Raw genomic sequence first — 15302 nt, 5'->3', positions numbered from 1 at the left:
TCTACATTGTAGTTCTGTGCAGTGTGACAGGAGCTCGTGGTCGTCTTACTTTACTGCAGCCGTCACATGAAGCAGAATAAACAAAGACTTGAATTTTTTTTTTTTGTCCAAAAGCAGGAATTTGTTTGTATCTTGCAACATGAACAGGTTTGGGGCCGATTCACCCCTGCAGCAAGTTAAATTGTTCTGTAGCAGGAAGCGTTTGCAGAGTCTCTGCAGATTTTCCATGGGCAGAAGTGCTGAGGTGTAGTGTCAGCAGGGTTAAGAAAAAAAACAATACTCTTAAAACTTTAGACTGGTTATATCATCAAAGCGAGAAATAATTGTGTCAAAGCCGCAGACCAGCTAGACTTTAGGATAAACTTAGCTAAAAGTTTCTCTATGAGTGTAAAGCTGCAGGTTGGGTCACGATGAGGGCTTTTTTTTTCTCCTCTAAAAGATCTGAACATTTTACATGAATGGTTATTTGTTGAAGATCCCTTTAAATTTCACTGTCACCAATTGTCTCTCTCTCCCTCTCTGTCACTCAGATGACCTTTATTGGATGAACGGTATGTTTCTTTTTCATCCTTGAACATGTTGTTTTGATCTTCAGGGTCACACTTACTGCATGTTCCGTCCAGAGGCCGTACCCTCCCAACGTGTTATTTTCTGTTTTAGATTTCGAGCACACCCGCTAGTTAGCGCGATAAACAAACTCAGTACCTATCCATCCTTGTCTTGTCTAAAGAGATAATTAACCTCCACTGTAAACCTCGGATACAAAAGCTACGCCACATCACGCTAATTACAACACAAACTTTTCATGCTTCTGTTCCTCCATCCTCTGCAGGTTTACTCGTTCCCGTGTTGGTGAGCTCGGCGCTGGGATTTGTCCTCGTTGCCTCTTTAATTTGTTGCCTGTTAAGGCAAAAAAGGTGAGTGCCAGCTAAAACAATTAAACACAACCAAACACCAGTCAGACTTAAGGTTGATCTTATAATACAAAAAACAGCCAAAAGTTTTGCCTTTTCAACCTGTGAGCTTGGAGATTTTAATCCTTAACAGATCTTAATAAATGCTTCAGACCTGGTTTATTTTGAACTCTTTAGTAAAGACCAAACAAAGAGAAAATGTTCTAAATGTTCTACTGTGCATAACTTGACGTGCAGCTCGTGTTTTCGAAGTTAAGGTCAAAACGACGGACAGGCTTCGCTATGATGGCGACCGCTCGGGAAGGGAGAGTGATTTGCATGTGAGAGCAGCTCACTGCAGTTTAAAACACGTGTCAAATTCAAATCTATCCCGTTAAAAATTCTATCTGGTCCCTAAAATAACATTTTAAATGCATCAGATCTGGCCCACCCATCGGTGACAGACTGAGTCTTTGTCGTTTCTCATTTTGCTTAAAAAAAAAACAAAAAACTGAGCATGCTCAGTGCAGACTTCTCATGATAGTTAGCCAACTTTGAAGCCAAGAAAATAAGTTTTCAGTGATCCTTGATTTAGACATGGAAAAAAGCAGCAGAATTTGAAATAATGTGCATCAGAGCAACAAAGTCGGCTTTAATTTTCTTTTTCTGTATTTGCTTCTTTTTTCACAGTCAGATGTTTGGGTTTTTAGTGAGGGTTTCTTAAGTGATTGGATGAATTGTGATAAAGTGTATTAATAAAGATTATTCAATGAAAATCGTGGATAAGCCATAAGAAATAAATGCAAACTTATCTGTTTAATTTGATCAAATTTTCTTTATTTATGAAGGTTTGTATGTTCTAAACTCTACCTAAAATGTCTCTGTCAAAAGGTAATTAGTATTTCTATATGAGTAATTTGACATTTAATATCTAAAAACCAAGGTTAATAAATATATTTTTTTCAATAAACATTGATCGAGATTGGCTTTTATCCCCCTTATGTAGCTGATTTTACCTCTCCTGGTTTAAAAACTTGAAATTCGTCATTTTAAGTTTGACTTGGGAAAGCTTCTCAGACGAGAGGCAAAATGTTTAAAAAAAACTCAAAGAAAGTTCAGTTGCTTTTGGTTGAATTAATGGGATGGTTAGCTGGTTTCCTGCATCAAACATTGTCAAAAAAAGAAAAAAGAAAGAAAAGAAAATGTGCTTATATATCATATATTATTTTAATTAGAAACCAATCCTTATTGGTCATGTAAAACAAGATGAATATAAACTTCGTATTAATATGAATGACCTAGCAGTTCCTTTTCTCTGTTCTAGATCTGCTGCTGAACAGAATAAAAGCAAAAATGTTGCGTACAACATTGGAGACAGAGACGAGTACGGATCGAGAGTGTAGGATTTTATTCTGGATGTCAGTCCATAGGCTCTCCGTCAGCCCCTTGTCCCTTCTCTTCAGTCATTGTCTTATAGTGAAGTCATCCTTTGGCCTAATTGGACATCTATGGATGCATGTAACATCCAATAATTAACTCTGCATGCAGCTTTAGGGTTTTGGGAAGCACTTTTTCCTCCCTTTAAATCACAGAGAGGCAATTCTTCGCTGTTGTGTCAGTCAGAACACAGCTGGTCTCCATGCTGGATGTTTAATGCTGTGTGACTTCTTCCCTAAGAGGAACTGGGGGGAAAAATGTCCTCCCGGATCCTCCCTTCATTCATCTGACACGGTATGATGAGCTGCTCCTCACAGAAGCTTCCAGGCGAGCTGGATGTAGGGATATAACTAAACTGGTGCGTAGCTCGGGGGTCAAATCAGATCATGGCACTCATTCCACAGGGCTGTCCCGACACGATGGAAAGCCCAACCACAGTCCAAACAATAGAGAGACAGGAGTCAACAGCCAAGGCCAGAGAGGGACGGGCTGCACCACATGTCCGCCAACCCTGTACTTAGAATTGCTCTATGGATTTCATAATAAAAGGGTGCTTAGCGCCATACAAACACAGCTCCTTCCCTGTGAATAATGCTGAGGGAGGGGGAAAAAAAAGGCTTTTGTGTTTACAGCCTGCATGTGGGCTGCCTCCTTAACCCCGTTCCGATCACAAGACTCGGCACACCACAGAGCCTGTCAGGGAGAATGAAGCTGGTACAACTGGGGAGTTATGATGCCATCATTTAAAATGTCATCCTACATCTGTGCATTTGATTTGGAGCAACATAGACGTCCCTGAAATTATGCTGACTGTGTTTAAACGCTCTAAAATAATAAACCGTCGTGAAAAAAACAGAGGAAATTAGCTGTAAAATAAGCAGGAGAAGACAGAGCCACTAGTTAAACAGTGTCATGTCTTCATTTAAGCATTATTCACTTGTAATCCAATGCACTTTTTTGTCTGGAACAACAATAGCTGCAACAACATATCTCTGCCGATGTGTTTTTTTCTTGAAAAAAAAAAAATTTAAAGTCTGTTGTGTCATATGTCTGGATGTGGTCGTAACTTGGAATATTTGTGTGGTGGTTGTCAAAAGCTGTTTTTATTGTGTACACACTAAATGTAAATAACTGCTGCTGCTGTCAAAGGAAATAAAACCCCAATGTGTTTTCAAATACAATTTTGGGTTTTTGTTAAATTTTGTTCTTCTCAAAAAAAAAGGTTTTTTTTCTCATTTTCACAGTGCACTTGTTCTGATTTGTACTGTATCATATTTTTTTATTTTGCTGTTTAAAACATGAAAGGATACATGATTTACAGACATAAATTATGCCGTATTTATGAATCACAAGACAGAAATGGGTTCAGATTTTAATTTTTTTTATGTTGGGCAGCACTGCCATCTAGCGGACAAATAATGGAAAAACAAAGCTTCCGGGTAGTGTTGCCAGATATACGATAATTTTCGTAGTAGTAGTTTGAAGTTTTGGGGTCTATACGACAGATAGTTTTATACAAAGCCCAAATATACGATACTTTTGACATCTCTGTGTACTGCAGGAAAGAAAAAAAAAATTCGAGCCAGCCAGGAGTCGAACCTAGAATCTTCTGATCCGTAGTCAGACGCGTTATCCATTGCGCCACTGGCCCGGGACGGAAGTCTTCGGTAGCAGGCGGGAAATTTAAATAGTGTAAAATACAAGGAACTACCTGTAGTCTTCGGGACTTGTTTTGCTAACATTCGTCAAACTGCATTAACATGTGCTGTAGCTAAATATTTCACTATCCCGAGCCAAGAGGCCTACTGTTAAGAACCAAGTGTTGCCAGAAGTACCGTGCCAGCGGCATTAAAATGATCCCACACCACATTTGCATTATAAAGTTGCTCCGAATTATTTCCTTCAGTACCAGATTATTATAGACAGTAGCACGTTGTTATATTATGACCTGTGACGCAAATTTACCTTTAAATAATCTAACAAAAAGGTTTAAAACAGCGCCTCCGCCTGCGTGGAGCCTCCAGCGTGAAAGGAACACTTCCGGGTTCCGGATGACGATTCACAGTCATCTTTCACGCTGTTTACGTCCATTGTTTTTTTGTGCACAGTGTTTGTTATAGCTTATTTAGAGTTTCGGGTGTTTTTTCTTTAGCTTGTGTCTCGCGATGTATCACCTGCCTGTGCTAAAGAACAGGCGCACGCTCCTGGAGCGAGCGGAGAAGTTCATTTCCGATGTTTATTTCACTGACTGCAACCTGAGAGGACGGTAAGAGCTGCACCAGAAACTGGCCAAGTGTTTGTTTTTATTGTCTAACTCAGTCATCTCCTACATCACAACATGGTTTTAGACGTTCAGCCTGCAGATGGAGATATATGGGTCAATTCACAGCTCAGGTTAGGCATTTATACAAAGGTGAACAAATTGAAATCAGTACACTCCAGTGCAGTTCATACATCTTGTCTTGCATAGTTGCACTTTTTCAATAACCTTTCAAGTTTACAACAAGGATTTATCTCCTTAAAAACAATTCTTGTAGTTCATTGCATTTAAAAAAACTAGAAAACTTGCATTTTCTGCAAAAACGCTGTTTGAATGCTGAGTGCATGGCTGAAATTTGATGGGAAAAGGTGAGATTGAGTTGAATAAAAGGTGAACCTTTAATGTTAGTGTAAATAACTGAAGAAGAAGAAGAAGAGACACGAGTAGCAGAAGGATGGACAGAAAAGCAGAAGGAGACATAAAAAAGACAAAGGATGCATGAGGAGACTAAAAAGATGCATAAAAAGTCAAATAAATGAAGCATAAGCATGAGGCAAAAGGACACATAAGGAGACACAAATAGAGCCAGTATGCTAAAGCATTTTTTAAGGATTTGAAGAGATCACAGTACATTTTAGTGAGAAGAAATTTGTAAATAAAGTTTAATATTTCAAAAGTATACAAATTACAAAAAACAAGAGTCGTAGACATAATGTCCTGACCAGGCTGAAGGTTTTGATATATAAAGACACATTGAAGTAGTTGGTCCAAAAAATGTACAGAAGAAACTATAATCAAGTATTTGCACAATAAATGCAGCAGATCTAGTTCTTTGCCAACGATCTAAATGGGCTTTATGAGAGTTTTCCTCTCTATAGAATCCATAATTACATGAATTTTAAAACACTGCCAGCCAATTTAGGATTATAATTTAATAATATGGGTTGTATAAATGAGTGTGGCTCTGGTTTTTTTTCCATGGTTGGGTCTCTGCAGGCTTTATGGAGAGTCTTGCCCCCTGGAAACCATCGCCTCCTTCCTCACTCCTAACAGAATCACCTTCAGCGAAGCCTCAAAGCAGAACTTTGAACCTTACGAAGTCGGCGGTACCTTTGGACCGACGTGAGTGATAATTTTTCAGACTTTAATGACCTTTGGATCTTTGACTCCCTCCAGTTTTTTGGCTCTAACCCAAGCTTGATTCTTGTTAAAGGTGGTGGACCTGCTGGTTTAAAGTCTCCATGACAATCCCCGAATCCTGGCGAGGGAAAGAGGTTCACCTTCTCTGGGAAAGTGATGGGGAGGGAATGGTTTGGAGAGCTGGACAGCCAGTTCAGGTAAAGTTAGCAGCTGCTTGTCTGTTAATTTCCGTTAAACCACATTAGATTTACTTTGCAGAGTGAAACGTGGTTCTAACTTGCAGGGCCTGACCAAAGAGGGTGAAAAGACGAGTTACATCTTGTCAGAGTGTTTGAAAGATGAAGAGCCCCACAAGTCAGCAGACCAAAATCTGACATTCATGCTCCTCTTGCTTCTTTTTAAACTTATGGTTTTTATGCTTATCTCACTCCTTAGTATCACCTTGTACGTGGAAATGGCCTGTAATGGACTTTTTGGAGCTGGTCAGGGGTCCATGATTGCAGCTCCAGACCCAAACAGGAAGTTTTCTGTGCAAAAAGCAGAGCTGGTGATATTCAACAGGGATGTCCTGAAGCTGCTGACAGAATTCGAGATGCTTGTCGACATCATTAAGGTATTTATCCCACAAAACAATGTGAGATGCCAGCATTAGAGAGGGGAAATTGCAACTAGGGTGAACTTAAAATCTTCCCAAACAGGAACTGGGAGAGGGGGAGCAGCGAGGCTACCAGGCCCTGTTTACGGCCAACGAGATGGTGAACCTCTGTGACCCGTTCGACCCCAGCTCGTTCTCTAAAGCCCACAGTCTGGCCCACAGGTTTTTTAACCAGCGCAACGGGGAAAGCCAGCACACCGTCCATGCAATGGGTCACTGCCACATAGACTCAGGTCTTTGTCTGGTTTTCTTGACTGCAGCTTTACAGAAAACAATACTTAAATACCAGCAGCATTAGCTGTTTTGCAGTTAACTCCTGACACTGTTGCTAGCATAAACCCTATTTAATTAAGACGAGAATATCTCATGAACCACTGGACAGTTTTTACCAAAACTATCAGAAAAGTAATCACTGGATGTGCATCTCCAACTGAGCCAATTCAATCAAGGTGGCTGCCACAGCTAATTGACATGAACCAGAACAAATATGACTACGACTCAGTCAGTTTTACAGATACTGAGCTAAAGTTTGATGTGGTAGTAGCTGAGAGTCATTCACAAGAGATACTATAATGCATGACATTGAGCATAATGTTTGTTTCAAGGTTTGACCAAATGGCCACAACTGCAAAGATAAACTTAGTTTAAAACTGAAGCATGAAAGGCGGCGGGCGATATGCATTCTTTCAAGACCCTTTAGGTGTTTAATTCCATTTTGTTGTCCTTTACATTGTACACAGCATTCCAGCTTCATTAAAAGTGAAGTGGAAGAAAGCTGTTAGTAAAGCTGTTAGCCTTGGAAGATTTGCTTCTGTTGGTAAATAAAAGACACGTTGATATCTGTTTTAGATTTCTCGTTCACGTTTGCAATGCTAAAAATGAGCTCATGCTTGTGCTTTTTCTTAATTTTACTTTTAATTCACAGCCTGGCTGTGGCCGTACGAAGAGACGATTCGTAAATGTGGCCGAAGCTGGGTGACGGCGGTCAATCTAATGGAGAAGAACCCAGAGTTTGTCTTCACTTGCTCTCAGGTTATTACCCACTAACATGGTTTCACCATGTGTAGGTTTTCAACAGTCTGAGTTCAGTTTTTACTCAGAATTGATCTCCTCAGGCCCAGCAGTTCCAGTGGGTAAAGAGCTGGTACCCGGGACTCTTCTCCAAGATTCAGCATTACGTGAAGACGGGCCAGTTTATTCCAGTTGGAGGAACGTGGGTGGAAATGGTAACCCTGAACTTGATAACAAACAGCATTGTGTATCCTTTGGTCAGCTGACATTCTGAGCCTGTAACAAAACTATTCTTCTAAGTAACATTTTGCCTTTCAGGATGGGAATCTGCCCTCGGGTGAGTCCATGGTCCGGCAGTTCCTGCAGGGTCAGCGCTTCTTTAATCAAGAGTTTGGGATGTATTGCAAAGAGGTACGACATCTTAAAACCTGCTTACCGAGCCCTGGAATAGTTTCAGCTGCGTTCTGATTAGAAAAGCCAATCTTTGCCTCCTGTTCTGCAGTTCTGGCTTCCAGACACTTTTGGCTACTCAGCCCAGTTTCCACAAATAATGCTGGGATGTGGCATATCGAATTTTCTGACACAGAAGCTTAGCTGGAACCTGGTCAACACCTTTCCTGTAAGCGCTCTACACGTATTTGCTTTAAATAAGAAAAAAAAAAAACATGTTGAAAGTTTAATGTTTCAGTTTTGATTCGTGTCTTTCAAAGCACAACACATTTTTCTGGGAAGGGCTGGACGGCTCCAAGGTTTTAACTCACTTCCCACCTGGAAACTCCTACGAAATGAAAGGCAAGGTTGAAGACGTGAGTTACGCCACGGCGACGCTCGAGTCTGGGACAGGGGAGTGAACCTGTACAGTTTACAAAGATTTTCTTGTATCCGTGTTTTCTTTTTGCCACAGCTTGTCAAGACTGTGAAAAATAACAAAGATAAAGGCAGAGCAAACCACAGCGCCGCTTTGTTTGGCTTCGGGGACGGGGGTGGCGGACCCACACAGCAGATGGTAGACAGACTTTGTCTTGTCCGAGACACAGATGGACTTCCAAGGTCAGTCCCAGGCTTTACCGTTACCTCATTATCCCATAACAAAAACCAAGCCCACACTGAGCAGAAAACTCTTCCCATTCATAAATTACTCAGTAGTTTTATATCAATATAGCCACATGAAGTTATGCCTGGGATGATGTGTCAAAGGGGTGTACCAGCAAGAGGCAGAGTGCGTCAAATATTGTTTAAAATCTAAGAGGATATGAGCCACATCTACTCATCATCATCATCATCATCATCATCATCATCATCATCATCATGTTTTAGTGAGAATAAACACTAAAAAAACATCAGGAGATATTACTCACTTCTGCCTGGGTCTTCCTCAGAGTCCAGATGTCCAGTCCTGCGGAGCTTTTCTCACAGCTTCAGGCTGAATCAGCCCTGCTGTGCACGTGGGCCGGAGAGCTCTTCCTGGAGCTGCACAACGGCACCTACACCACCCAGGCGCAGGTAGAACCAGAGCAGCCAGCAGCATCCTCGTCTAGGGGCGATGTTCTACTCTGTAGTTTTAACAAAAAAAAAAAAAAACTCCAGTCGGCACTTCTTTTTACAGTATTCAAACTCTGACTCAAGTTTCATAAAATTTACATGGATTTTATATCATATTATTATCAATTTTAAAGACACATGGCAACTGTCACAAACAGAAGTCTTCATAGAAGGTCAAATTTTACTTTACTTGTGTTTTTTTTATGACCAAACTGAAGCAAAATTAATAGTTCTGATGTATTTGATGTTCCTCTCAAATGCAGTGTTTTGGACACTTGCTTAGTTAGATTGTTGTTTAGTGTGACAAACAAATATAGGGGGTTATTAGAAATTATGAACATTAATTGTGTACAGTTTTGTTAAAAAAAACCAACATCATCAGTGAGAGTATTAGTGTAAATGGTATAAGCACTGAGGACTGTAGGCCTTTTGCTGCAGAGAAGATGATGCCACAAAACTGCAAACATCCTCATAATTTCTAAACTTTTCTGGGATCAAATTCAAAACTTGAATAAATAAAACAGTTTTTCACAAAGCATACAAGCACACATCAATGAATACAGCAATTTTTATTTATTTATTTTGCGTACCCTTTTTTTATCCTCCAGATTAAACGAGAGAACCGGCGGTGTGAGACTCTGCTTCACGATGTGGAGATTGCCAGCAGTTTGGCCATCTGCCAAAACAAGACGTTTGTGTATCCTGTGGAAAAACTGCAGCAGCTCTGGAGGTTCGAACACAACTCTGGTTGATCTGAAGAATTACTACTATGTATGGGATATATATATAATTTGTTTGCTTATCTTTTTTATTTTGACAGGCTGCTGCTTCTAAACCAGTTCCATGATGTGATTCCTGGCAGCTGCATTGGGATGGTTGTGGAGGATGCCCTTAATTACTATAAAGGTACGACTTTTAGTACAGCGGCGGCCTATTTAAGTCTCAGCTGTGCTAACATTTAAGTCACATTTATATTAAGACATCCACAATGACGGTGCTGCACTCCTGCTGGAGGCTTGTGAAGCCCTGGAGTCGAAGGGCAGCTCCTCCGCTGTGTTCAACTCCCTGCCGTGGGAGCGCCATGAAGTCGTGCAGATTACAGACGGCACTGACGAACCTAGCCTGGGTATGTGTGATTTATTTATTTTTTAAATATTCACGTTCTGATCCTCGAACCTACACAGTAACATCTGCTGCTCTGGCCCTTCAGCTCTGCTGAGAGCTCCCAGTGTCGGTGTGTCTCCTGTCAAAGAGACACAGCCTGTGACTCCAGTCTCCGTCACTCCTCAGGTATTTGCTTTACACAAAGAAATATGTCTGATTTGTTGTCACTTAGTGTTTCTAACAGGGTTTTGTGTAATATTTTAGACTGATGGCTCTGTCATTATGGAGAATGGGATATTACGGACTGTTGTAAGCAAAGACGGCACTTTGGCTTCTCTGTATTTGATTGGTGCAAACAGGTAATGTACAGCTGATGATGTAATGATATTTACAGCATTTGTCACCGTATATATGTAAGAATCCTATCTGCTTGTTCCAGAGAAGCAGTTTCTAATGGCTGTGCTGGGAACCAGTTTGTCATATTTGATGATGTCCCCCTGTACTGGGACGCCTGGGATGTGATGGACTACCATCTTCAGACAAGGTCAGAGTCAGTCCTGTCAGCACGTTGTGATGCCTCATGGGAATTTGTAAAACAAACGCTGTAAAGCTGACTCTGCAGGAAGCCAGTGCTGGAGGTGGTGAATCCTGCTCAGGTGGTGTCCTCAGGTGGGCTTCGAGGCAGCGTCGGCTTCACCCTCAGGATCAGCGACAAAAGCACCGTCACACAGGAGGTCATCATGGACACCATGTGTCCTTACATCAAGTTCAACACTAAGGTACTCTGACGCGTGGCAGCGCTCCCGTTTCTGTCAAACACACAACAGAAGGACTACACCTCGCTGCAATTTCAGGTGCAGTGGGCCGAGTCGCACAAGTTCCTCAAGGTTGAGTTTCCGGTGCGAGTGCGCAGCCCCAACGCAACATACGAGATCCAGTTTGGCCATCTGCAGAGACCCACACACTGGAACACGTCGTGGGACTGGGCCAGGTTTGAGGTACGACACTGAACTGACCCTTGCCCTTTAAAGGTAGATTTACGATCAGCGGGGTGTATAAATGTACATCACTCGTCCCCGAAAGGTGGGCAATAATGGTTTTGCCTGCGTGTGTGAGAGAGAGCATAATATTTCATGGACCGCTGGACAGATTTCATGAAGTAATCATTGGATATGCATCCACAACTGATAAACATTTGGAGTCAACCCAATTCAAGATGTCCAGCACAACTAACTTATCGACCTTATCCGACACAAAAATGGCTACAACTTGGTCAAATGTACAGATACTGAGCTTAAATTTGATGTGAGAGTAGCTGAGAATCAGTCACATCACACACCTACTGCAGGAGATCTCACAATATCATTTAAGATTGTTCAAAACATTATTTTCAGATTTTGACCTAAACTGCTATAACTCTCAATTTCTTTACATAAGATGATCTATGTTAGGCCTTTAATGTTATGTCGTCCTTACTACTATTATTATTTTTATTTTTTGCAGGTTTGGGGTCACAAATGGGCCGACTTATCGGAGCACAACTTTGGAGTTGCTCTCCTGAATGACTCCAAATACGGTTACTCTGTCCACAAGAACACAATGACCCTGTCCTTGTGAGGTTTCCAGCACTTCACATACGCCATACCTCACCAGATATATAAACAAAAACTTTTAATGTAATTATAAACATCTTTTTTTTTCAGGCTGAGAGCACCTAAGGCCCCAGATGCCACTGCCGACATGGGAACTCATCACTTCACGTATGCCATCATGCCACACACAGGTAAGTTTTATTTGTCCTTTATGCTTTAATTTGTTACCAACCTGTGGAACTCTTTAAACGCACGTGTAACACTTTGTGTCTTTTATATAGGCTGCTTCCAAGATGCATCTGTCATCCAGTGTGCCTACAACCTGAATTTCCCTCTCAGGCTGATTCAGTGCCGTCCTGAAACTGAAGCCTGGAGTGCCTTCTCAGTCAGCCCTTCTTCGGTCATACTTGAGACCATCAAACAGGTGTCACATTATACATCAAGATTATTCTTTAAGAAAGCAACCGTTGTGTGAAAACCTCTCAGGAGATGAATAATTGCGTGTTGTTTACGTGAACAGGCCGAGGACGGGAAGGGGGCGTTTGTGGCACGCCTTTATGAGTCACACGGCGGCACCGTGACGGCAACTCTACGCATCAACTTCCCAGTCAAGGAAGCCTGGCAGTACGTGGTTCTATTTCACTTTTATTGTGTTCCCGTCCGAATGTTTTATTTTTAATTTTTTGCATTGTGTTCTAACCACAATCCCTTTTTTTTTTCTTTTTCTCTTTCAGTTGTGATCTCTTGGAGAGGCGGGACACCACCCAGCCAGCACGCATCACACCAGAGGGAATTTCTCTGAACTTCAGGCCTTTTGAAATTGTGACGCTTCTGCTCATTTTGTAATTCTGTGCAACATTTTAACAAGTTCCAGGGAATCGGTTGTCGGACTACAAAGAGGTACTTTGGGTTACAAAGATAATGGGATCACTTTTGCAATAAATCAATAAGCATCATTCAATGACAGGTTTTGTGATTAAAAAAATACTTTATTAAAAACATTTCATGGTAAAAAACAACTTTACAGAGTGATGCCTCCTGTTTGTTTTTATTTGCTGTCCTTTCTGGTCACTCTCCTGTTTCGTCTCTGTTGACCTGCAATGAGAACAACAGTGGAACACGTATTTTTCTGACTCTGCATCAGATGTGAAACAAAAAGCCTTTTAAAAAAAAAACAAAACTCAGAACGAATGTCGTGAGTTCACCTGCAGCTGGTTCTGCACTGCTGCTCTTCCTCTTACGGGAACTTGATCTTGTTTCACTCTGTGGCTTTACTTCCTGGGTCTTTACGGCCTTTCCTCTCTTTGATACGATTTCCTTCTGGCGGACATTTTTTGCTTTTTTTGGCGTTTCCTTTTTGACCGACTTTTTCATTGATGTGCTTTCAGAATCACTCATGATGGCCTAAACAAACAACCATTAGTTTCAACTGCTCAGTTCACTTTTAAACACCAACATTTTATTTGATTATTTTTTATACCTTTTTCTTGTCTGTGTAATCGTGGTCGTCATCTTTCTTTCCTCTCTTTTTGGCCTTTGGTGACTTTGAACCTTCACAGAAAACACATTAAAGTCAGATTCTTATTCTTTAAGCCACCAGAGTTGAACACAGGTGATTTTTTTTCTACCTTTGGGAGCCATGGGGCCTGGATCTCCCTGAAACAAACCCAAAAAGGTTGGATCAGTGAAAATATTGTGACACATATTTAAAATATACACCCACTTCCCCACCGCCAACTCACTTTGAACCACATTGTTCTGCCATTGTGGTCCCGTACATTTTTCATTCCGTCCACGTAATAACACTGCAGCCACGCCTGAAAGTCGGAGTAGTCCGTCTTCGTGGGGTCATAACCTTTACCACCTAAAACATGAAATGTACCTCGTGTTTATGAGTCGTTTTTATGCCTTTCATGTCTGAATCGGGAGAGTTAGGTGTTTAAGAACCGACCTAAGTTGACCACCTCCAGAGACACGGTGTGACAAAGCCTGAGCAGGTCACCGCTCTCCTGTTTCATAGCTTTTGTTTTAGTTTCCTGCGTGGCATTTTGAGAGGGATAAAAACCGATATTGTTAGAAAATGCGGCGCTTTACTTTTCTAAGAGCTGCTTTGTAAAATATGGGTCTTGCCTCTTTCACCTTGGTGAACTCCTTTTTCAATGGCTTCTCATTCTTAAATGCATCATCTGGCTCAAGGCCTTCCAATACAGTCCGTGCACACACAAAGGGTGGAATACTCAATCTAAAGAAAAAGGAAAAAGGACTTAGGACTAATTGCTTTTCAAAACAAAGATTTCTTTGTTTCCAGAAAGATTCGGCTATCACATCTTCCTACATGGGAAAAACGGCTATTCGTGAGATTTCTGAAGAAAAATGACCTTCAGAGTCGTGTGAATGAAGGTTTGTTTTGTTTCTTACAAAAACATCGAACCAGCACGCTAACCCTCCCACCCCTCCGAGAATCTCACAAGAACAGAAACTTACAGAATACAAAAGATTTTCACAAGCCTGACGGCACACGGGACCAGTGCACGCACAAAAAAATACTGTAATAATGACGGAGGGATGTTTCTGAGCTGGTTCAGCTTCTGGACAGTGGCAATTTGATGGCATTATATGAAAGGTTAGCGGGGCGCGAAGGACTGCTTTGACATTAAAACTGCTGAAATGAGCAGATTCATTCATTACCCCATTATATTTAAACCTAATCGTCAAACCGTGGCTAATACCACTAAAAAGTTTAGAAAGAGTGCGTCGGGCCATCGTTTTATCTGACCATGCCCCGCTTTTGATGAATGTTAAATTAGGCACTTTGTCATCCCAACGTCCGGTATGGCGACTAAACACACGGCTTCTCTCAAACACCAGCTTTATTGACTATATCTCGAAACAGATAGATTTTTTTCTAATAACAAACAGAACACCAGGCATCTCTCCCTCCCTTCTTTGGGAATCATTGAAGGCTTTTATTAGGGGTGAGATTATCTCTTTTATTCATTTCGAGAATAAATTAAGGAATGAGAAGTTGAACACCCTGAGACGACAAATTGCGCAACTTGATAAAATGTACGCGGCCTGTGCTTCCCCAAATGTATATAAAGAGCGTCTTTCACTACAATCCGAATTTGATATTCTCATGACTCACCGCACTATAGAACTTATGTTGCAGTCCGGGGCACAGTTTTTCGAACATGGTGATAAGGCCAGCAAACTGATGGCACACCAAATCCGCCAAGTGTCTGCATCGCGTCAGATTATCAAGATTCAAACAGACACAGGTGTGACGACAGATCCCTGTCAGATTAACCTTGCTTTTGAGAAATTTTATAGGTCATTGTATTCATCTGATTTTATATCCACGGATGCTGACTTGGATAATTTTTTTGCCAAATTGGAAGTGCCTACTGTTGATCAGGAAACAGCAGTTAACCTGGGTAGACCTATTACTTTGTTAGAACTTAACGTGGCGATGCAATCTCTTCAGGGAGGAAAATGCCCAGGCCCTGATGGGTACCCCTCTGAGTTTTATAAGACGTTTTGGAATAAACTTGCACCACTCTTATTAGAAATGTATAACGATGCTTTTGTTGTTGGAGTCCTGCCCGAAACTCTTAATCAGGCCACCATCTCCCTTCTTTTGAAAAAAGCCAAAGACCCTCTTTGTTGTT

General features: G+C 41.3%; 2 protein-coding genes and 1 non-coding gene across 4 annotated transcripts in view; 1 reads left to right on the top strand and 2 right to left on the bottom strand.

The window, feature by feature from the left end:
* Positions 1-3908: 3908 nt before the first annotated feature.
* Positions 3909-3981, bottom strand: trnar-acg. The gene has a single exon. It is a non-coding gene; the product is annotated as a tRNA-Arg (tRNA).
* A 370-nt stretch (positions 3982-4351) lies between these two features.
* man2c1 (mannosidase, alpha, class 2C, member 1) lies at positions 4352-12653 on the top strand. The gene is made up of 26 exons (XM_017405566.3): positions 4352-4596; positions 5587-5712; positions 5804-5927; positions 6014-6084; positions 6166-6343; positions 6429-6618; positions 7311-7417; positions 7501-7611; positions 7715-7807; positions 7899-8015; positions 8107-8202; positions 8301-8446; positions 8776-8899; positions 9547-9668; positions 9759-9844; positions 9918-10064; positions 10149-10228; positions 10307-10401; positions 10482-10586; positions 10665-10821; positions 10897-11040; positions 11546-11655; positions 11746-11825; positions 11916-12058; positions 12155-12258; positions 12369-12653. Exons 1-26 carry the CDS (start codon positions 4496-4498, stop codon positions 12478-12480), a joined length of 3069 nt encoding a protein of 1022 aa, XP_017261055.1. The 5' UTR covers positions 4352-4495; the 3' UTR covers positions 12481-12653.
* The window catches only part of neil1 (nei-like DNA glycosylase 1), a 7039-nt gene continuing 4339 nt past the window's right edge, over positions 12603-15302 (bottom strand). The window contains exons 4-10 of one of the 2 annotated variants that reach the window (XM_017405563.3): positions 13765-13876; positions 13586-13670; positions 13377-13498; positions 13263-13290; positions 13115-13185; positions 12840-13038; positions 12603-12729 (exon numbers count right to left, since the gene is read on the bottom strand). In XM_017405563.3, the coding sequence (XP_017261052.1) occupies positions 12683-12729; positions 12840-13038; positions 13115-13185; positions 13263-13290; positions 13377-13498; positions 13586-13670; positions 13765-13876 (664 nt within the window). In that variant the 3' untranslated portion in view covers positions 12603-12682. The remainder of the gene's footprint in view (positions 12730-12839; positions 13039-13114; positions 13186-13262; positions 13291-13376; positions 13499-13585; positions 13671-13764; positions 13877-15302) is intronic. The other variant, XM_017405564.3, reaches the window with a different exon arrangement.

The sequence above is a fragment of the Kryptolebias marmoratus genome, linkage group LG11 (assembly GCF_001649575.2).
Source record: "Kryptolebias marmoratus isolate JLee-2015 linkage group LG11, ASM164957v2, whole genome shotgun sequence".
Taxonomy (NCBI): Eukaryota; Metazoa; Chordata; class Actinopteri; order Cyprinodontiformes; family Rivulidae; genus Kryptolebias; species Kryptolebias marmoratus.
This window is presented reverse-complemented; position numbering and strand designations above follow the sequence as displayed.

What these genes read in the sequence shown, in the direction of transcription:
- man2c1 (XM_017405566.3), top strand. Translation starts at nt 4,496, where the DNA reads ATGTATCACCTGCCTGTGCTAAAGAACAGGCGCACGCTCCTGGAGCGA. An exon ending in GGCGGTACCTTTGGACCGAC is followed by an intron (nt 5,713 to 5,803) that starts GTGAGTGATAAT and finishes TTCTTGTTAAAG; the next exon opens with GTGGTGGACCTGCTGGTTTA. An exon ending in GACACAGATGGACTTCCAAG is followed by an intron (nt 8,447 to 8,775) that starts GTCAGTCCCAGG and finishes GGTCTTCCTCAG; the next exon opens with AGTCCAGATGTCCAGTCCTG.